Source organism: Taudactylus pleione, unplaced genomic scaffold, assembly GCF_031769625.1.
Source record: "Taudactylus pleione unplaced genomic scaffold, aTauple2 ptg000290l, whole genome shotgun sequence".
Lineage (NCBI taxonomy): Eukaryota > Metazoa > Chordata > Amphibia > Anura > Myobatrachidae > Taudactylus > Taudactylus pleione.
The window spans coordinates 10,268,491-10,291,153 of NW_028284692.1; the positions used below are offsets into that span (position 1 = coordinate 10,268,491).

The 22,663-nt window shown below is 46.7% G+C and overlaps 1 protein-coding gene across 1 annotated transcript in view; it reads right to left on the reverse strand.

Moving 5' to 3' along the window:
* Window positions 1–323: 323 nt before the first annotated feature.
* The window catches only part of LOC148511893 (uncharacterized), a 28,863-nt gene continuing 6,523 nt past the window's right edge, over window positions 324–22,663 (reverse strand). The window contains exons 4-14 of the mRNA XM_088482503.1: window positions 19,229–19,281; window positions 17,245–17,583; window positions 16,804–17,145; window positions 15,064–15,248; window positions 9,526–9,573; window positions 9,095–9,426; window positions 7,387–7,571; window positions 4,584–4,635; window positions 2,294–2,574; window positions 1,255–1,417; window positions 324–477 (exon numbers count right to left, since the gene is read on the reverse strand). Of these exons, the coding sequence (XP_088338629.1) occupies window positions 324–477; window positions 1,255–1,417; window positions 2,294–2,574; window positions 4,584–4,635; window positions 7,387–7,571; window positions 9,095–9,426; window positions 9,526–9,573; window positions 15,064–15,189 (1,341 nt within the window). The 5' untranslated portion in view covers window positions 15,190–15,248; window positions 16,804–17,145; window positions 17,245–17,583; window positions 19,229–19,281. The remainder of the gene's footprint in view (window positions 478–1,254; window positions 1,418–2,293; window positions 2,575–4,583; window positions 4,636–7,386; window positions 7,572–9,094; window positions 9,427–9,525; window positions 9,574–15,063; window positions 15,249–16,803; window positions 17,146–17,244; window positions 17,584–19,228; window positions 19,282–22,663) is intronic.

The window sequence follows — 22,663 nt, forward strand, 5'->3', positions numbered from 1 at the left end:
CCTTTGCCTAAGCTACCCTCTGCCAACGAACTCTCCTGCTTGTTCTTCCAGCATATCTTCCGCCTGCATGGTTTACCAATGGATATTGTCTCGGATTGAGGAACACAGTTTGTGGCACAGTTCTGGAGAGCTTTCTGTACTTCCTTGGGCATTTGCCTCAGCCTTTCTTCAGAGTACCATCCACAACCAATGGACAAACTGAGCGTGTTATCCAGTCTCTGGAGCAATATTTAGACTGTTATGTCTCCAAATGTCATAACTACTGTGTTTCTCAACTGCTGCTTGCTGAATTTGCTTTTAACAATTCGTGTCATTACGCATCTTCAGTGTCTCCTTTCTTTTGTGTCACTGGTCAGCATCTCAGAGCGAAATCTTTTGACTCCAATTTGCCTGGTTTGCCTTCTGTCTCTCGGCTCCTTCACATTTGGAGCAAGGTTCATCAAAGCTTTTGGAAGGTCTCTCTCTGCTCTAAGGAGTCTGCAGATAAACATTGGAGGTCATGTGGGTTTAAGAAGGGTGATTTGAAGTGGCTCTCTAAGAAATACATTAAGCTTTTCCAACCTACTCAGAAATTAGGCCCTAGATTTATTGGACCGTTTTGCATCATTACTCAGGTGAATCCGGTAGCTTTGAAGCTTCAATTACCTAAGTCTCTCCGCATCAACACCTTCCACTGATCCTTATTCAAACCGGTCTTCAGTTCTGTCAAATTCAAGCCCAAAGTTCCATCCAGACCTGCTTCGATTGTAATCCACGGTCAACGTGAATGTATTGTTGAGAAAATCTTGGCCTTTAAGATTTCCAGGGGTCATTTACAGTTCTTTGTTCACTGGAAGGGCTATTGCCCGGAGGAACGCTCCTGGGTCCCTGAGACTGCCTTACATGCTCCTAGGCTGAGGAGACTTTTCTTCCGGGATTTTCCAGATATACCAGGTTCTGGGAATTCTTTAATCCTGCGTCGGGAGGGGGTACTGTTACAAGTTGCGGTCACGACTTGTCTCCTTCTAGCAATTTACCTCCTTCTGGAGTTGTTGTTCTAGTTCCATGGGTTGCTAGGCGATCTGGATGCCGCCAGACGTCACATGTTTTCCACAGCACGGCTTGATAGGTTTCCTTACCTATTTCTGCATGCTGGCCCTCTGCTGCCTCACCGAGTATATAGTTCTTTTTGGTTCTCTTGGCTCTGCTGCATGGTCAGCATATTTGTATCCTCTCTTCCTGTGTCTCCAGCAGAATTGTCTTGTCACTGGTTACTGGCTCCCAAGCAATTCCATCGGCTTCCCAGCTGCTCCAGCAGTTCCCGTGCTGCCACCAGCTCCATAGACATTCCATCGGCTTCCCAGCCACTCCAGCAGTTCCCGTGCTGCCACCAGCTTCCAAGCCACTCCATTGGCTTCCAAAGCCACATCATTAACACCTAAGATGCACCATTAGTTCACCAACTTCTTCTATCAGCTCTAAGCCACACCATTGGCAAATAAGCCACATCATCGGCTCTCAAAGCAGCAACATCAGTTCACCAACTACTTCTACCAGTTCAAAGCCGCACCATTGGCTCCCAAAGCTGCACCATCGGCTCCTAAAGCCGCATCATCGGCACCTAAGCCGCACCATCAGTTCACCTACTTCATCTACCGGCTCAAAGCCACACCATTGGCATCCAAAGCCACACCATCGGCTTCCAAGGCCGCATCATCGACTCCCAAAGCTGCACCATCAGTTCACCAACTTCTACTACTGGCTCAAAGCCGCACCATCGGCACCTAAGATGCATCATCGGCTCTCAACATGGTACCATCAGTTCACCAACTTCTACCGGCTCAAAGCTACACCATCGGCTTCCAAAGCTACACCATCGGCGCTCAAAGCCGCACCATCAGTTCACCAACTTCTACTACTGGCTCTCAAGGCCGCACCATCAGCACCTAAGCAGCATCATCGGCTCTCAATGCTGCACCATAAGTTCACCAACTTCGTCTACGGCTCAAAACCGCACCATTGGCTCCCAAAGCCGCACCATCAGCTCCCAAAGCCGCACCATCAGTTCACCAACTTCTACTACTGGCTCTAATCCGCACCTTTGGCACCTCACCCTCACTATTAGTTTACCAACTTCTTCTACCAGCTCAAGGCCACACCATCGGCTCCCAAAGCCACACCATCAGCTCTCAAAGCTGCACCATCGACTCCCAAAGTTGTACAATCAGTTCACCAACTTCTACTACCGGCTCAAAGCCGCACCATTGGCACCTATGCTGCATAATCGGCTCACAACTCCGCACCATCATCTCACCAACTTCTACTACCGGCTCTAAGATGCACCACCAGTTCTCAAACCAAAGCCGCACCATCGTCTCTCTAGCCACACCATCGGCTCTCAAAACCGGACCTTCAAATTCTCCAAACTTGTATACCGACTCAAGCCACATCATCAGCTCCCTAGCCGTCCCACTGACTTTTCCTGATCCTATTCCAAACGTTACCTCTGGTTCCCTTTGGGCATTCCTGTAAACCGCTACTACCCCGAGTTTTAAGATCAGATAGTCATATAAATACCAGTAAACGTTCCTAGTTCTAAGGGAACAACGGGTGGCTGTTAGTGGCGGTAGACCTTGCTAGCATGGGATCTAGGAGGTTTACACAAAGTAGCCTTAAAATGACTTAAACCTAGGATCCAGCACAGTCGCCAAAATGTATTGCTTTGATTGGAAGATCCTGACAATACTAGGATCCTGGTGAAGCGAATAAAGGACTTGATCTACAAGTCTGACATACTTAGCAGAATCACTTCATATCAGCTCCTTCTTGCAGGGTTTTATTATGTTTTACATGTTAGGCATGTTATTTAGCACTTTGTTGTGGTCTTGTAGTTGGCGTGTAGACTAATAATTTATTCACGGTTGAGGAAATAAGTGAAGAGTTGAATATTACACTGTGCTACCAGTTACAATGTCACAAGATTTTTATGAATAAGAAAATAACACACTGCGCTGCCACTTTCAGTGATGTTATTATGTTTTACATGTTATTTAGCACTTTGTTGTGGTCTTGTAGTCGGCGTGTAGACTAATAATTTATTCATGATTGAGGAAGTTGAATATTACACTGCGCTACCACTTACAGTGTCACAAGATTTTTTTATGAATGAGGATAACACACTGTGCTACGACTTATAGTGCCACAATATGTGGCTGATAAACTGCGGTCTGGCCAGCAGTGTCACCGAACAAGAACAGCGCAGCTAATTTGCTAACACACACACACACAAAAAAAGAAATCTTTATTTTTTATTTTTTGAGGAATGCTAATATTATATTTTACTATTGTTTTTTTTACACTGGGGAAAGGCACCCCTGGAAAAGGCAGCAGCCCCTTGATGATCAAAACAGCACCCTTTTATGGACAACAAAGCACCCCTGGGGAGCAGCAGAGTGCGGACAGACCACCTGCAGAGTCACAAATACATGGATGATAAACTGCGGTCTGGCTGGCAGTGTCACCAAACGATAATAGCGTAACTAGTTACTAACTAGTAACTACCTGGCTAGCACACACAGAAAAAAAATGAGATTTTAATTTTAACTTTTATTTTTTATACACTGGGGAAAAGCACCCCTGGACGAGACAGCAGCAGCCCTTTATGAACTGCAGCCCAAGCCCCATTATGGACAACACAGCAGCAGCCCTTTATGTACTGCAGCCCCTGCCCCTTGATTGACAGGACTACAGTGAGTGATACAGCAGCGCATCCCCCACTTTATGTACTGCAGCCCCAGCCTGACAACACTGCACCCTTGAACAAATAGTGACAAGTCACTGACAACGACACTTACTGCACCCTAGAAGAACAGAGCATGTCTGCTCTGTACACTCTCCACAGAAGGAGTGAAATTGGCGCCGATGGGACCTTTACACAATCCAAATCCCGTGAGAATCCAACAGCTGGATGATGACATTTTGCCTCGTTTTGGATTCCGAGTTAAGCGGGAAATAGCGAGCCGGACTCGGATCCAACTGGGATCTCCTATGTTCGGGTGGGTTTGGTCCTCAGAAAACCACCCCCGCTCATCTCTAGAAAAAAGCATTCCTTTCTACCAACTTGTATCCTGACCTCACATCAATTACATAGAATAGTGCCAAAGTACTCACTTTTTGAGGGCACACGTGATTTAGAAATGTTAATTGGTTAAAATGACTTTTATTATTAATTAATTAAAAAAAGTATTTATTTTATTAACAATAAAAGTTATATTTTAACCAAATAACGTTTCTAAGTCAAGTGTGCCCTCAAAAAGTGAGTACTTTGGCTTCTGAGATATAATTCTGCATTTCTTTTACACACGAGGAGCATCACCAGCCATTCATTTTGAGAAGCATTAACTAAATTTTTTTCACTCTGCTTTTATACCCATGCTCACAATATAATATAATACTTACCCTTACATCCTGTGCGGGAATCCACTTCTATTACACGTTTGTTATTGTATACTCTGATACTGTTGTGACTTAGAAGAAAATAACACTTCATAGACAATTTTAATGATAAGATTCAATTTAAGTAGTAAAATTATATAAATTCACACTTAAATGATAAGACTCCAAGATGGTACGGAGAAGGCCACAGTCCAACGTCATCTGTGATTAGATGAAATAAAGGAGTGTTATTATTATATAGCTAGCATAAAAATAAACAGAATTATTATTGAATGCACTCTAATCTAAGATGGAAGGGGTGGGGATTATTGATGTTGAACATAGACAATGGGGAGAATTTACGAAGCAGCGGCTTCTGTAAGATGCTGCTTCCCGGCATGTTGCGGGTCTATATTTAAAACTGCACCCGCAGTCAGTCTAAAGCCCGGTGTGCGTAACACTGACTGCAGGTGCCGTTTTAAATACTTACTTGCAACCTGCCGGGAAGCAGCGGCTTATAGAAGCCGCTAATTCGTAAATTCTCCACAATATGTAAATATTATTTGTGTATATATTTTTGTTATGTATAAAGTAATGTGCACCGGACCATTTTTGCCGGATTTGGATTTGGTTCTGATTCATCGTCCGGCTTTGGATTTGGATTTCCCAAACTGCGGTGACTGGCTTTAGATTTGGATTTGGATTTTTTTACAAAAATGTACAAAAAAAGCTAAAATCACATAAATTGGTTTTTTTTTCTCTTTAGAGTATTATTAACCTCAATAACATTAATTTCCAGTCATTTACAGTCAATTTAGACCACCTCACAGTTTAAATTATAGTTTTCACCATTATTGGCCAAAGGTTGCAGTGAGCTGATTGGTTACCAAGCGACAGAGCAGCGGCACAGACACCACAGTTTAAGGCACATCTATGACACATTGCCACACAGCAGTGGCAGAAATGGGAGGTAGTGCAAGATGGAATGGTCCTTGGGCCCTCCCACCTACCCAGCAGAGTCACAGTACTTGTATACACAGGTGGCTACGGCCCAAGGAGTCACAGCACACAATCTTATTCACATTACACCGCACATAGTGCCCCTGATTCACATTACACCATAAAGTAGTGTCTCTTATTTATGTTACGACACACAGTAGTGCCCCTTTTACACAATGCCCACATTAGTGACCCTTATAGACAAAGCCCACAGTAGTAATGCCCCTTATACAATGCTCACAGTAGTAGTACCCCTTATACAATGCCCACAGCAATAGTGTCCCTTACACAATGCCTCCAGCAGTGGTGTCCCTTACACAATGCCCTCAGTAGTAGTGCCCCATATGCAGTGCCCTCAGTAGTATGCCCCCATTAGTAGTGCCCCTAGTAGTATGCCCCTAGTAGTAATGTCTGTAGTAGTATGCCCCCAGTAGTAGTGCCCCTAGTAGTATGTTCCCAGTAGTATGCCCCCAGTAGTTGTGCCCCTTGTATTATGCCCCCAGTAGTTGTGCCCCTTGTATTATGCCCCCAGTAGTTGTGCCCCTTGTATTATGCCCCCAGTAGTTGTGCCCCCAGTAGTGCCGCCTTACACAGAAAAAAAAAAAACTTACCTGAATCCCCGCTCCTGCTTGTGACCGCAGCCGTCCGCTCCTCTCTGCACTATGGGAGAGACGTCACTCGTGACGTTTCTCCCATCATCCGCAGCGGGGGGAGCCAGCTCCAGACGGCTCCCTCTGGGGACGCAGCAGCCAATGAGAGTCTGCCTGACTCTCATTGGCTGCTATTACAAACACACAGCTGCCGCTGGTGGCTGTGCATTTGTTTCTTTGTAGGGCAGACCGCTATCACAGCGTTCTGCCCTACACTAGCGGAGCCCTCACGAGAATCCGATATCAGGAGGCCACTGTTCGGCCCAAATGGGGATCCGAGTCAGAGGGGGAACACCCGAACAGGGTTCGGGTGGACTCGGCTCCCCTATGTTCAGAGCGGTTCGGATTCCACAGAATCCGAACCGCTCATCTCTAGTATAAAGTTGGGTACACATTAGGTCGACGGGTAAGTGTATACACACTTATCAATCATCTGCAAAATGTGCCGTGCTTAACAGCTCAACTAAGTGGGTATTTAAATTGCCTGCCCAGTTGAGCTGTCAATCACTGCTGGGTCCTTGCAGAATGTGTACAGGCGATCAGAAGATCGCCCATACACACCAGCAGATGACCGATATATCTTTCATCTGTTGTGCTGCATAGCAGATCGGATATGTGTGTGAACAACGTCAGTCACAGACATTTCCGCTGTACACAACCGGCAATGCACTATAAAGTGCCCCCCCCAATAGAAATCTGATGCTGCGACAGGTAGTGTGCACGCGCTCTATCAGTCCCTTCTTTTCTCCCTCTCTTTCCCTCCCTCTGTCTTGCGCTCTTGTGATACCCCTAAAGTGTTTATGACCCAAGATTATATACAGTATGTACACAGTAAATAAATGATATAAGATGCATTGCCCTTTAAGGTTAAGTTAATTAATATACTTACACAATGTTTATAACAGAAATAGGCTGATTGATGTATACATAAGTGTGTTGCCTTGCTTGTATCAGTCGAGGGCTAGTTATTATTCGTATATACTGTGGTCCCAAGTACAAGTAATGTCCAGTTTAACTGCATAAAGACTACTCCCTTATTGAGGAAGAATGGCGCCTGCAGCCCGCGCCGGACATAGGAAACTAATGGGCACGCGGTCAGCCGCGGACCAGCTCAACGGCAACCAAGGGGACAACCCTTTTCCCCCTTAGAGTAATGAAGGCAACCAGTGACCAGTGCGGCGCGTGCAGTCAGCGGGAAAATGACTGGCATGCGACCGCTAGTATAAGAGTGCCGCCGCATGGAATGCTGGGTATGTGTAGCCTGAGGGAAGCCTCTGAGGAGAGCGGTGCGGAGTGGAAACCCTGTGAAGGGAGCGCGACTTACCGGAAGCTGATAAGCGGATTCGCTGCCTTCCACAACGTGAGTGCTGGGACCAGGGCTGACAGGAAACCAGGAGGCATTGCCGGAGGAAGCAGTGTCGTCGGGTGGCCGCCTCCACAACCCTCCCATTCCGAGTGACTGACGGCTGGGGCTGGACTGAAGAGAGGAACGCTGTCCTGGGTGCTGGGCTATGAGAAATAAACGGAACAGGTCTGTCAGTGATCCCTTCATTAACACCTCAGCACCTTATAAATACACTGATGCATGCCCATTAGCACAGAGCTAGAGAGCCCCATTCAGTCAGACTTTGCCTTGACACTTCAGGAGAGTTACAAAAGGCTCAGTGCAGCATTATAGTTAGAGTACCAAGACTGTGTTACACGCACACCAGCAAAATAACCTAAGTACAGTGGAATGCAGTGCTCCCTGCAGTGACAGCCCTTTTACCTCAGAATAACCTAAGTACAGTGGAATTGCTAATTTTTAGCTAAACAGCTCTCTCTTCTAAAAAGGGCATACCGTTTGCAGTACCAATTTGGCAGCTGAGAGGAATTGTGAAGGGCAGAGTGAGTAAAAAGAACAGCCATATCATCCACCAGGATACAGAGAGAGTAGCCAGGAGTGATTGCTGCAATTGCTCTTCAGCAGGGCTGCCATCAGAAACTGTGGGGCCCAGGACTGAAAAAATAGACAGGCCCCTCCCCCACCCTGCCGGCTGGTAGCAGCCACAATGGGGGAGGGTCTGCTGAGGGGCGGTGTCTGTGGAGGGAGTGGGATACTCCCTCGCTGACCCACCTGGCAACTACAGGGTGATTAATCCTGTATGTGTGTGTGTGTGTGTATATACATATATATATATATATATTTATTATACACACATGCACATACCAGGACAGGCGTCACTCTTAGGACTTATTCACATCAATAAATCACAATATAAGTGGCTCCTTTGCTCCAACATAGCTTTGGAGGAAATCTGTCATAGCAAAGGAGCCACCAATACTGTGAATCATTGATAAGTATAAGTCCTATGAGATCCAACGGACCTGGTTTATATATTCACAAGTTTGTTGTGTCGAGGGTGGAGGGCACCTGGGCATATGTTCCTGTGAGCCAATATATATATATATATATATATATATATATATATATATAATGTGTGTGTGTGTGGTACCCCCAAACTTGTGCCCAACTAGGGGTCCCCCAATTTTTTTATTATACAGATAACACAGCCCTGTAATTGTCGGCTAAACTGTAGGTAACGCTGCCCAGGAAACAGAATTGTCAGCTGGCTAGTAACAGAGTGAGCCCGCTAAAATGGGCCCCATTGATTGGCCCCTTAAATTGCAGGGCAGAGGGCCCTAGAGGTGGGCTACACTAGGGGCCCCTAACCAATGTGGGGGCTGAAGCTGCTGCTGAGAAAGAAGGGCAGCTCTGACCGGACCAGGGGATCCTGGCATGGCTGACGAAGGAGAGAGTTGCTGCCTGCGGAGCAGGAAGAACAAGGGAGCTGTTATGAGGATCCCTGCGGTGGGGAGAGTGATCGCTGGACCTGCTGCCCTGTTAGGGTGAAGTGCAGCCGATACCTGCAGAAGCAGTCACCGGAGGAGCTGTCTGCACAACTGTGTGGCATTTGTTTTGCCTGTCTGCCGGATCCCTCACACGCACACCCACCTGCTCTCCCCTGCTGGTGACTGCTGACGGTACGTACCAGAGCTGCCCTGAGAGCGGAGTGGAGAGGTGCCTGTCCCTGCTTGCCGGCATAGAAGGACCCGCCGTGGACTCCACACCAGACCAGGCTGCCGGAGGACCAGGGGAAAACTGCCGCCGAGGACGGCTGGGAGGACTGAAGGGCCCAGCCTCAAGAAGACCCCACTGTTCTGTCTGGAGAAGTGCCCGAAGACTCGGAAGACCACTGCGGAGGATATGCATGCCGGGATCAAGGGAAGGAGCCCGCACCGTGACTCTGATCCCAGCGTTGCCCGGAAAGACACCCTCCTGGAGAAACTTCATCGTGGACGGCCCCGAGAGGAGATCCGGAAGCTGCGGGCAGAAGAGGGGACAGCCCCTAAGGAAAGATTCCTCCTCACCCTATATATATTTAATTAATTTCTCCCCCTCACCGCACTTTATATTACCTACCTTCATGGGTGGTCGTCTGGGTTCTGCAGTTACTTTCATCAGCTGTTTCTGAAAGGGAAAGTGATATACTACAAATACGGTAGCCAGACAGCTATCTAATTGTTCTTATCTAAAAAGTCGTGCAGGACATTGTATTGCACTAGGATTACTTAATCCCTGCCTTTAATGAACTATTCACCAACCCGGGCAACGTTGATCTAACACTAGTGGCCAATTATCTTGTGCATGCAGAGAGGGGACTAGAGACTAGTGTAATACCTTATTCGGGTGCACCTGAAAATAGTTGGTAATGTTGTTAGGGTCAAACCATTGCACAGGGATATGTTGTTGTATGCCCATTTGTGTTTAACTCATTGCTCTAATAGGTGGGTCGAGTATCCTGCGTTCCTGATTAATAAATATAACTCGGACCAAAGTGTATTTCATTCTCAGAAAAGTGTCCATTATATTGTTTCTTTTGAAATGTATTAATGTATGGTAATGTATATTAATGTTGCTATAAACTGTTCCATTGTATCAATTGCCCTGTTTGAGGATTTGAGAATAAATTTGCTTTGATACTTGAAATTGAGTCAATATCTTGAGAATCGGAGCCTTACTACAATCAAACAAATTGGTAAGCAAATTAACAGAAAGAAACCTCATCACACCACGCAACTTCAGTTCTAAAAATTTTAAGTGTATATTACATTTGGCTTCATACGAACAGGATGAACAAAAGAAAAATGTCAGAACCCCAGAATTCTGCATCTACTCCAGGCAGGAGACTATTATCCGCCTCACCAAGTCAGAAATATTCATCGTCATCCAATGCATCACCCAGTGGAGCAATGCCATCCACACTGGTGTCGCCCATCACGATGCCATATTATTTTGGGGCCCCTTGGCTCCCAACCTATAGTGGAGATAGTATGGTAGAAGAAGGAACACCCTTATTAGAATTTAAAAAGAAGATCAAAGCCATGTTCCGCCTATATCCTGTGAGCGAGCAACAACAAGTAGAAATACTAATTGGCCAACTCAAGGGAGCTGCTCTTGTCGTCATGGCCGCGGGTGGAACGACAGAAGGTGTCACAGATATTAGAACGACTGTCCACCACCTTTGAAACTAAGACAGTTTCAGTATTAAAAATGAAATTCTACGGTCGATGCCAAAAGACGGGTGAAACCCTTCGAGATTATGCCTTGAGTCTCCAAGAGGCTTTAAAAGCCATCCAAGCCATTGACAATCAGGAAATAAGGGATGCTGAAGAGACCCTGGTTTCACAATTCATTGAGGGCGCAAATAAAGAAAGTGTCCATACTCAATTGAGGATGCAACTGGAAGATCACACTTTTTTTTACTTTAAAAAGGCCGCTATTAAAGTGATAGGAAATAGAGCGAGACAAGGAGTTGCACTTCCAGAAATGCCAGGGTACCCAGACACATCCTACCCAATGAGGACTGAAAACAGCCCTGGGAGAGATTCCATTGGACAAAGTGTTCAACTACCAGCTCAGGACCCCATACAAGCTTTAAAGGGACAATTGGCTGAAATAACCATTGAATTATCAGAAATGCGCAAAGAAATGCGACAATTAAAGCAGCCAAGAAATACCTTTCCCCCTCGAGCACGATGGCCCCAATATGTAGGACCGAGTCCCACTATCCCCATCTTGATCAGCGGCGTAGAAACATTAGACATGCTGGATACCGGGTCACAGATCACCACTATACAGCTTGCTAAGTTCAACCAACATTGGGGGGATGGACAATTATTATTACCACCTCCGTCATGGCTACAATTAATTGCCAGTAATGGCCTAGGTATCTCCTGTGTAGGGTATTGGGAGACCGATGTGCAAATTGGAAAAACCTCTCGCTCGACAAGGCTGTCTGGTAACTGAAACCAGTGATGCAAAAGTGGCACCCGTTATACTAGGGATGAACATCCTCCAGCAATGTCCAGAATAATTAGTCTCTATATTAAGAGGAGAGATGTCTCAGGCAGTCTTACCCGCACGACAAACTTTACAGAAGACTATTAAGGTTATCCAAGGTCATCAAAAATTGGCACAGAATCCCGGAGCTATTGGCAAAGTTAGAATTACAGACAGTAAACCTGTCAAACTCCAGCCAAACTCAGAGACCATAGTGTGGGGAAAAACTTGCCATGGCCCCAGCGGACAGGATTACGAGGCTTTCATTGAACCAAGTGTAATTTCTGCCAGTTGCGACGTCTTGGTAGCAAGTGCTCTAGTGACTGTAAAGAATGGTAGAGTACCCATACGTATTCTGAACCCTCATAACTGCCAAGTTAAATTATACCGGAACCAACCTATGGCTAAACTGATGTGGACTACTTTCCAGGATGTCGTTAACCTCAGTTTTAGTGTCCAGCAGAAGGAATTAATGGCTTCTATCAAGGTCGAACCTAAAATTGAAAAGGCGTGGTGGGATGAACTTCAAATAGAGGATAGTTGCACCTCTGAAGAACATCGACTGGGAGCTCTTAACCTAGCTAGGGAAAATTCAGAGGCTTTTAGCCAGGGTCCAACTGACCTAGGAGTGGTGACAGAGATCCAACATGATATAATCACTGGAGATCATCCACCTGTAAAAGAGCGGCATCGACCACTGGCTCCAGGTTTATATCAAACCGTGTGGAAGCTGTTGGATGACATGCGAGCTTCTGGCATTATCCAAGAAAGTCATAGCCCATGGGCAGCCCTGGACAGAGGAGCGACAGTCCGCATTTGACCAGCTTAAAAAATTCTGACTGAGGTCCCTCTGCTGGCGTACCCGGACTATAGTAAACCATTTCGTCTCTACACCGATGCCAGCAAACAAGGATTAGGTGCTGTACTATCCCATGTAAAAGATGGCCGAGAACGGGTAATAGCATATGCCAGCAGAAGTTTGAGAAAAACCGAGAGAAACGACGAAAATTACAGTGCCTTCAAACTAGAATTCCTGGCTCTGGTGTGGGCGGTCACAGAAAAATTCTGAGATTATCTTGCTACAACCTCTTTCATTGCATATACTGACTGTAACACCCTGGCGCATCAGTCCATTGCAAAACTGGGAGCTTTGGAACAAAGATGGTCCTCCCGTCTAGCCAATTATAATTATCGGATTCAATATCGGAGTGGCCGCAGTAACATTAATGCCGATGCCCTATCGCGAATTCCTGGTGAAGCAAAAGAATTCACAGAAGATGATCCTTGGGAAGAAATAGAAATCCCAAACTTCAATCTACCTGGAAGAGTTTCAAAGCAGAATGCATTAACTGTAGGTGCAGCAGAAAACATTCCACCAAGAATGACAGAAAATTAAAATGAGTGGGCACAATGGAAAGATGAACATCCCTCCATCCGGAGATTAAAAAGGATGATGCTTACACGACAAGGCATGACTAAGTTTGAAAGACAAGTAGCAGAGCCGGAATTGGTCCAATTGTGGCAATAGAGAGAAAAATTAGAGATTCATGGAGATACCATTCTCCGGCAAAGTACAGATCCAAAAACCCACTCTCTGATCACACAAATTGTGGTGCTGAAATCAAAAGTCAACAGGGTGTTAAAAGCTTACCATGATGAGTCAGGCGACTTTGGGTGCCAGAAGACCGAAGCGAATCTCCGGACCAGATTTTACTGGAACAACCTCCGGAAAGATGTGGAAAGTTGGTGTAAAAGTTGCTCCATTTGCAGTGCTCGCCAACCTCCTATCCAAGACCAAAAAGCACCTCTTCATCCCATTATCAGTCGGCAACCCCTGGAGGTGGTGTCCATCGATCACATAAAACTGGAAGCAAGTCGATTGGGATACCAGTACGCCCTCACAATGCTATATCATTATACCAAGTTTGCAGTCGTTCTCCCCATTCGGGATCTATCCGCCAAAACAGCAGAACTTTTCTGGAGAGCCTTTGTCCGTCCTTATGGATACCCCTCTAAAATTCTAACAGATCAAGGCCCAGCTTTTGAATCCCAGTTGTTCAAGGAGCTGTGTGTGCTATATGGATGCAAAAAAATGCAAACCACCGCTTATCATCCCCAAGGGAATGGAGCTTGTGAGAGGATGAACGGGATAGTGATTAATATGCTACGAGCTCTCCCGACACTACAAAGACAAGAGTGGCCCACCTTGTTGGCCGAACTGATGTACATATATAACAACACTGTCCATTGTACCACCGGATACACTTCTTACTATCTGCTCTTTGGGTGACCCGGGAAGTTACCAGTTGATCTCCAATTAAATGTACCTGAAACCCTCAGTTTGGATACATACCCCAGGACTGAATGGGTCCAAGAGCATCAAAATCGGTTAAAAACAGCTCAGGCATTGGTGGATCAACACATGGAAATCGAGAGGAAGCGACAGCAGGAATACTACAATTTGAAAGCACATGCTAAACCTTTAAAAGTGGGAGATAAAGTATGGAAAAAAACAATCAACGGCACAGTAAGCTGGATTCAAGATGGGAACCCATTCTATACAAAATCACTGAAATCCCCAATGCCGAGATTCCGACCTATAAAATTAGACAAGAGAATGGGTCCCTGGAAAAATTAGTTCATCGAGACCAACTGAAACTCTGTCAAGGCTCAGGAGGAGAGCCTGAAACTAAACCTGAAAAAATGTCCCCTGTTCTAGGAAATGAAGCTGAATCACAGCCAGGTGATACCCTGAAACTTATGATGAGCATGTACTGGCCGGTAGTCCATGGTCGTTTTAACCCTGCAGTTGAAGGATCAAGGGAAAATGACCAGCCTGAAATAGCTTATGAAGACATGTTCAAAGTTCCTGAACTCCGAAGGTCTACCAGAGCTACCAAGGCAATACTACGCATCCGGTACAGGCCATAGGGCAGCTATTGACCGTTGGAGCTGTAAAAGACAAATAACCAAGTGAAATTGTTACATGTGTAAATACTGTGTTGCAAAAGAAATAGTGGTTCAGATTTATTAGAAAATGCGGATGCATGGGGACATGCATCATTCTAGCGGGGAGGAATGTGGTACCCCTAAAGTGTTTATGACCCAAGATCATATATGTACACAGTAAATAAATGATATAAGATGCATTGCCCTTTAAGGTTAAGTTAATTAATATATTTACACAATGTTTATAACAGAAATAGGCTGATTGATGTATACATAAGTGTGTTGCCTTGCTTGTATCAGTCGAGGGCAAGTTATTATTCGTATATACTGTGGTCCCAAGTACAAGTAATGTCCAGTTTAACTGCATAAAGACTACCCCCTTATTGAGGGAGAATGGAGCCTGCAGCCCGCGCTGGACATAGGAAACTAATGGGCACGCGGTCAGCCACGGACCAGCTCAACGGCAACCAAGGGGACAACCCTTTTCCCCCCTAGAGTAATGAAGGCAACCAATAACCACTGCGGTGCGTGCGGTCAGCGGGAAAATGACCAGCACGCGACCGCTAGCATAAGAGCACCGCCGCAGGGAATACTTGGTGTGTGTAGCCTGAGGGAAGCCTCTGAGGAGAGCGGTGCGGAGTGGAACCCTGTGAAGGGAGCGCGACTTACCGGGAGCTGATAAGCGGATTTGCTGCCTTCCGCAACGTGAGTGCTGGGACCAGGGCTGACAGGAAACCAGGAGGCATTGCCGGAGAAAGCAATGTCGCCGGGGGGCCGCCTCCACAACCCTCCCATTCCGAGTGACTGACGGCTGGGGCTGGACTGAAGAGAGGAACGCTGTCCTGGGTGCTGGGCTATGAGAAATAAATGGAACAGGTCTATCAGTGATCCCTTCATTAACACCTCAGCACCTTATAAATACACTGATGCATGCCCATTAGCACAGAGCTAGAGAGCACCATTCAGTCAGGCTTTGCCTTGACACTTCAGGAGAGTTACAAAAGGCTCAGTGCAGCATTATAGTTAGAGTACCAAGACTGTGTTACACGCACACCAGCAAAATAACCTAAGTACAGTGGAATGCAGTGCTCCCTGCAGTGACAGCCCTTTTACCTCAGAATAACCTAAGTACAGTGGAATTGCTAATTTTTAGCAAAACAGCTCCCTCTTCTAAAAAGGGCATACCGTTTGCAGTACCAATTTGGCAGCTGAGAGGAATTGTGAAGGGCAGAGTGAGTAAAAAGAACAGCCATATCATCCGCCAGGATACAGAGAGAGTAGCCAGGAGTGATTGCTGCAATTGCTCTTCAGCAGGGCTGCCATCAGAAACTGTGGGGCCCAGGACTGAAAAAATAGACAGGCCCCTCCCCCACCCTGCCGGCTGGTAGCAGCCACAATGGGGGAGGGTCTGCTGAGGGGCGGTGTCTGTGGAGGGAGTGGGATACTCCCTCGCTGACCCACCTGGCAACTACAGGGTGATTAATCCTGTATGTGTGTGTGTGTGTGTATATACATATATATATATATATATATATATATATAAATATATATATATACACACATACACACATACACACATGCACATACCAGGACAGGCGTCACTCTTAGGACTTATTCACATCAATAAATCACGATATAAGTGGCTCCTTTGCTCCAACATAGCTTTGGAGGAAATCTGTCATAGCAAAGGAGCCACCAATACTGTGAATCATTGATAAGTATAAGTCCTATGAGATCCAACGGACCTGGTTTATATATTCACAAGTTTGTTGTGTCGAGGGTGGAGGGCACCTGGGCATATGTTCCTGTGAGCCAATATATATATATATATATATATATATATATATATATATGTGTGTGTGTGTGTGGTACCCCCAAACTTGTGCCCAACTAGGGGTCCCCCAATTTTTTTATTATACAGATAACACAGCCCGGTAATTGTCGGCTAAACTGTAGGTGACGCTGCCCAGGAAACAGAATTGTCAGCTGGCTAGTAACAGAGTGAGCCCGCTAAAATGGGCCCCATTGATTGGCCCCTTAAATTGTAGGGCAGAGGGCCCTAGAGGTGGGCTACACTAGGGGCCCCTAACCAATGGGGGGGCTGAAGCTGCTGCTGAGAAAGAAGGGCAGCTCTGACCGGACCAGGGGATCCTGGCATGGCTGACGAAGGAGAGAGTTGCTGCCTGCGGAGCAGGAAGAACAAGGGAGCTGTTATGAGGATCCCTGCGGTGGGGAGCCTGATCGCTGGACCTGCTGCCCTGTTAGGGTGAAGTGCAGCCGATACCTGCAGGAGCAATCACCGGAGGAGCTGTCTGCACGACCGTGAGGCATTTGTTTTGCCTGTCTGCCGGATCCCTCACATGCACACCCACCTGCTCTCCCCTGCTGGTGACTGCTGACGGTACGTACCAGAGCTGCCCTGAGAGCGGAGTGGAGAAGTGCCCGTCCCTGCTTGCCGGCATAGGAGAAGGACCCGCCGTGGACTCCGCACCAGACCAGGCTGCCGGAGGAAGGACCAGGGGAAAACTGCCGCAGAGGGCGGCTGGGAGGACCGAAGGGCCCAGCCTCAAGAAGACCCCACTGTTCTGTCTGGAGAAGTGCCCGAAGACACGGAAGACCGCTGCGGAGGATATGCATGCCGGGATCAAGGGAAGGAGTCCGCACCGTGACTCTGCCCCCAGCGTTGCCCGGAAACACAGCATCCTGGAGGAGAAACTTCATCGTGGATGGCCCCGAGAGGAGATCCGAAAGCTGCGGGCAGAAGAGGGGACAGCCCCTAAGGAAAGATTCCTCCTCACCCCATATATATTTAATTAATTTCTCCCAATCACCGCCCTTTATGTTACCTACCTTCATGGGTGGTCGTCTGGGTTCTGCTCAGTCCCCACGGGCCTCGGCAGCCGGCTGGAGCGTCCTCGCTACAGCCCTGCTTCTGCACATGCGCAGACACTTCAAATTGGCTGCTCGAACGGAGGAGCTCTGCAGACGGCCAGTTTATCCAGGGAGGCAGGGACTGTTCTGTTGCAGCACGGCAAGACACTGATTGGACTATGGGGCCTGGTCCATAGGTTAGTTGTTAGGAGCAGACGGACCTTCCCTCACTGTCTGAGTGTGCGGGCCCGGGACTCCAGTCCCAGCAGTCCCCCCCTTATGGCGGCCTTGCTCTTCAGTGACTTTCAGCAGCTGTTTCTGAAAGGGAAGGTGATATACTACAAATACGGTAGCCAGACAGCTATCTAATTGTTCTTATCTAAAAAGCCGTGCAGGACTTTGTATTGCACTAGGATTACTTAATCCCTGCCTTTAATGAACTATTCACCAACCTGGGCAACGTTGATCTAACACTAGTGGCCAATTATCTCGTGCATGCAGAGAGGGGACTAGAGACTAGTGTAATACCTTATTCGGGCGCACCTGAAAATAGTTGGTAATGTTGTTAGGGTCAAACCATTGCACAGGGATATGTTGTTGTATGCCCATTTGTGTTTAACTCACTGCTGTAATAGGTGGGTCGAGTATCCTGCGTACCTGATTAATAAATATAACTCGGACCAAAGTGTATTTCATTCTCAGAAAAGTGTCCATTATATTGTTTCTTTTGAAATGTATTAATGTATGGTAATGTATATTAATGTTGCTATAAACTCTTCCATTGTATTCAGTTGCCTTGTTTGTGGATTTGAGAATAAATTTGCTTTGATACTTGAAATTAAGTCAATACCTTGAGAATCGGAGCCTTACTGCAATCGAACAGAACTGCCAAACAAATTGGTAAGCAAATTGACTGAAAGAATCCTCATCACACCACGCAACTTCAGTTCTAAAAATTTTAAGTGTATATTACACTGTCCCTTCCCCTCCCTCTCACTCCCCCCCATCTCTTTTCCTCCTCCTCCTTTTCTGTCCACCTTTCCTCTTCCTCTGTTTCCTCCCTCTCTCTCTGCTCCCTCTCCCTATCTCTCTTCCCTCCATCCCGCTATCTCTCTCCCCCCTCTCTCTACCTCCTTATCTCATTCTCCCTCCCTGTCCCTTCTTCCCTCCCTCTCACTCTCTATTCCTCCCTCTCCCTCTTTCTGTCTCCTCCCTTTCCCTTTCTCTCTCTCCCCTCCATCCCACTCTCTCTCCCCCTCTCTTGTGCTTTCCCTTCCCCTCCCCCTCCTTTTCTGTCCACCTTCCCTCTTCCTCTGTCTCCTCCCTCTCTCCCTGCTCCCTCTCTCTCCCCTCCATCCCGCTATCTCTCTCCCCCCTCTCTCTACCTCCCTCTCTCTTTCATTCTCCCTCCCTGTCCCTTCTTCCCTCCCTCTCACTCTCTATTCCTCCCTCTCCCTCTTCCTCTGTCTCCTCCCTCTCCCCTCCAACCCACTCTCTCTCCCCCCTCTCTTGTGCTTTCCCTTCCCCTCCCCCTGCTTTTCTGTCCACTCTCCCTCTTCCTCTGTCTCCTCCCTCTCTCCCTGCTATATCTCCCTTTCTCTCTCTCCCCTCCATCATGCTGTCTCTCTCCCCCCTCTCTCTACTTCTCTCTCTCTTTCATTCTCCCTCCCTGTCCCTTCATCTCTCCCTCTCTCTTCCTCCCTCCCTCTCTCGTTCACCTTCTCTCTGCATCTCTCTCTATATATAATCCCCCACTCAATATCCTGTGTTTCCCCCTGGCAGTGTACTAGGTCATGTCTGGTATGCTGCAACCTTGCCTGTCAGTGGAGAGGTCGGAGACAAGGTAAGCAACATACTGTAGTACTCGCTGCGTGAGCCTGTGCATATTTATTGATGGGATCCCCACAGGTTAGTTGCTCTGGGGCCCCCACAAGCCTTAATCTGGTGCTGACTGTGTACTTACTTTATAGATTGTATGTTTTTCCTCCATTCATGCAGGAGCAGTAGTTGGCAAATCTGTAATGGATAATAATGTACATTTAGACTTTTATGCCAAGAAACATTCATTTTGAGGCACTACCAAGATATTTTCCCAGTCCCGGACTCCACAATAGTTATGCATTAAGGCAGAGTTTCCCAAACTGTGCCATTACAGTCCAGGATTTAAGGATATCTATGCTTGAGAACAGGTGATTAATTAGCACCTCAATCAATTTAATTTAACCATCTGGGCTCAAGCATGGATATCCTTAAAACCTGATCTGTAATGGTGGTGTTTGGGAACCTCTGTGTTAAGGGACATCTTTGCAATAGAACACCGGTTCACAAACTCGGTCCTCAGAACCCTAAACAGTGCATGTATTCCAGGTCGCCTCACAAGTAAAATAATTAGCTCCACCTGTGGATTTTGTTTGAATGAATACACCTGTGCACCTGCTAGGTGACCTGGAAAACATGAACTGTTTGGGGTCCTGAGGACTGAGGGCCTGATTCAGACCCGGACGCTATGCTGCGCTCACTCGCCGTGAGCAATTTTTTGCAATCTGCGCATGCGTATAATTCGCAATGAGTGTGCGAGAACCAGTCAGTGCAATAGGAAAGTGCTCGCCCGTAGCCCGTAGTCGGGCCGCTATTTTGAGTGACAGATTGTGCCGTTTGTGGGTGGTAACAGAGGAAGGTGCTTGTGAACGGGGGTGTGGATGTGCGAACGCAGGCGTGCCCGACCGTCAGAACGGAGTTTAGTGGGTGTGCATAATTAGCAAAGTAGCGTCATTACACACATGACTGGGTTCTATTTTAGCCTGAACTGCTCGCAATGTTGTGGTGGAAAAAGGCTACCACAAGCGCTGCGAGCAGCTCTGATGGCTCTCGATGTTCCTGATTAATCCTACAACTGCCGGAGATGACGCGTGTTGTGAGTGGCAAAGGGGCATCTTTATATAGGTGTGAGCGCATAGTGCCCCTGCTCGCTAATAGTGGGTAGCTTTACGCGACACAGTGCGAGCGCATGATTTAAATATCCGGCCCCTTTTAAATAGCGACCGGGTCTGAATCAGGCCCTGAGTTTGAGAACCACTGCAATAGAACCACCAACCTGCTTTCATTATGAGTTACATTGTAAGCAAAAAATATGGTAGTTGCTCAATCAGCTTAATATACTACAGGTGCTTGTAAAGGGCGGGGTTTACACTGAACACAGAAAAAGAAGAAAATTGCCCTCCTGCACACTGCAGATAAATCAAAAATACTTGAATCCTACATGATAATAGAAATTCAGAGGTATTGGTTTACATACATTTGCAAATATATGAATAAGCGCTGGGCCGTCGTCAAGGCTCCTCTATACCAGCGTCCCTAAAATTAAGCGGTTCACGTCCGAGAAGCAAGGCACCCCAAAAAATTCCAGCCAAGGACCACCCCCAGGGCATCACACGAAAAGGGGAAAAAAGGTGATAGTGAAGTGTTAAAGGATAGGTGTGTAAAGATAAATCAATAAGTGTTAATGAGATGTAAAAGAATTAAAATGACATAAATAATACACAAACGCATAGAAAAGTGAAAAAATATTCTATGTGAATTAAGTGGTGATGCCATGAGCAAGGTGCAGCCAGAACAATCCCGGGGGCCCCACTCCCAAACGCTCACCCCAAAATAATTATTGCTACACTCAAGTAGGATTCAAGTATTTTTGATTTATCTGCAGTGTGCTGGAGGGCAATTTTCTTCTTTTTTCTGAGTTACATTGTAGCATGGTGGAAATCTCCCAAATTTGAATAAAGGGTTAACTTTCTATGCTTCAGGAAAGAACCACACCTTTTCTTCAATATATAAACCTGCTTGAGTGGGGCATTCAGATGGGAGTGCACCTTTGGCAGTGCTCTGTGTATTGGATGCGGCATACCCTGACTTTCCATATTACTGTTCTGCTGTGAAGCTATATTGCTATGTTCCTGAGTTGTCATTTGTGCTGCTGTGCACTGGCTGTACCTTTTGTGAAATGAAAGCCAATTTGTTTTAAAGCACTTACTGTATATCTCCAGTTGTCACCTGAATCTACCTGCTACATACATGTTAATGTATTCCACTTCCAACTGCAAATCCTCTCTCCCAGCAGTCTTACTTTCTGTAGTGTGTATGTATCTATGAGATCTGCTAGTTTGCTGGATCTATTTAGAAATCTGCTTTTTCTTCTTCAGGATCCATAGGGTCCCCATGAACTGCCTTGGGGAATATGTGGTTTGGACGAAACAAGGCACCAAACAGTCAATGCCTTCTGGTCCCAGTATGCACTGGGTTCTCCTCCATATATACCCCACCCCCAGCCACAGGCATTCAGTTTTTTCATTTGGTGCGGCAGTAGACGCACCATTATAACAGACGGGACTGAGGTAGTCCCAAGTTTTGTTTTAAGTTTTTTTCTCCAGGACTCTTGTAAGACACCTGTGCTGCCACTCCATCTACCCCCGCCGGCAACGCAATGCCAGTAACCTGTGTGGTCTGGTGATTTCGACAGGGTCGTGGCGGAGCTTGCTAGCTGCGATGCTGTGACCTGGACTACAAGCGGAAGACACTGGGAAGTCCTTGCTTCCAGCGTGGGAGATGCATTGGAAGCTGCTGCAGTGACGGCCTGATTCTGTCCTCTCCCAAACTAGACCACCGGGGCCATATCGCCTGGCGCCGGGGACAAGCTTCAGATGCATTCAGTTGCTGGGAGGCCAGTGTCCCAATTGGTTGTGCAGCATAGGGGAGGTAAGCTCTCACCCTGGCAGCCCCTTCCCCAACTCAGGCTTTGGAAGTGTCGCCCACCTGGGTCGCTCCGCCAACCTCTGTATTTGAGACGCTCCCTGACCACGTTCAGTGCTCTGTGAAAACGGTTTGGTCTCAGGAGGTGTTGGGATCTCCCTGTATACCTCTCCCCAGGGGCCAGGTATATAATGCTCTATGTCCTATCAACCAACTCTGTTAGTGTTTTGAGTAGTTGATTCAGAGCCCATTACAACTAAAGGTTGTATCTGCATTGTATGTGACTTTGTGCTAGCGCTGCTGTGTTTATAAACTGCGTTTTATTTCTAAACTGTCAGTTATAACTATCACTGCTCTTTCTCCTCATCCCCCTGACAGGATATGGGGGTTTTCTTTGTACTTCACATTTACTAGATAGACAGAGTGTGATGTATTTTATTTAGCAAGTGTTCATAATTTTCATCACAAAGGATAATCCACAATACAATATACAGTGATGGACAGTCTGGCAATTACAGTACGTACTTCCCTTCCTCTAAATTGCAGATGGATCATGAGACCTGCACTCAGATCTAGACAATTTTTGTTAAAGGTGTCATAATTCTCGATTGGGCTAAGCCCAGTGACCCAGGGTTATATTTACTATAGTGTGGGT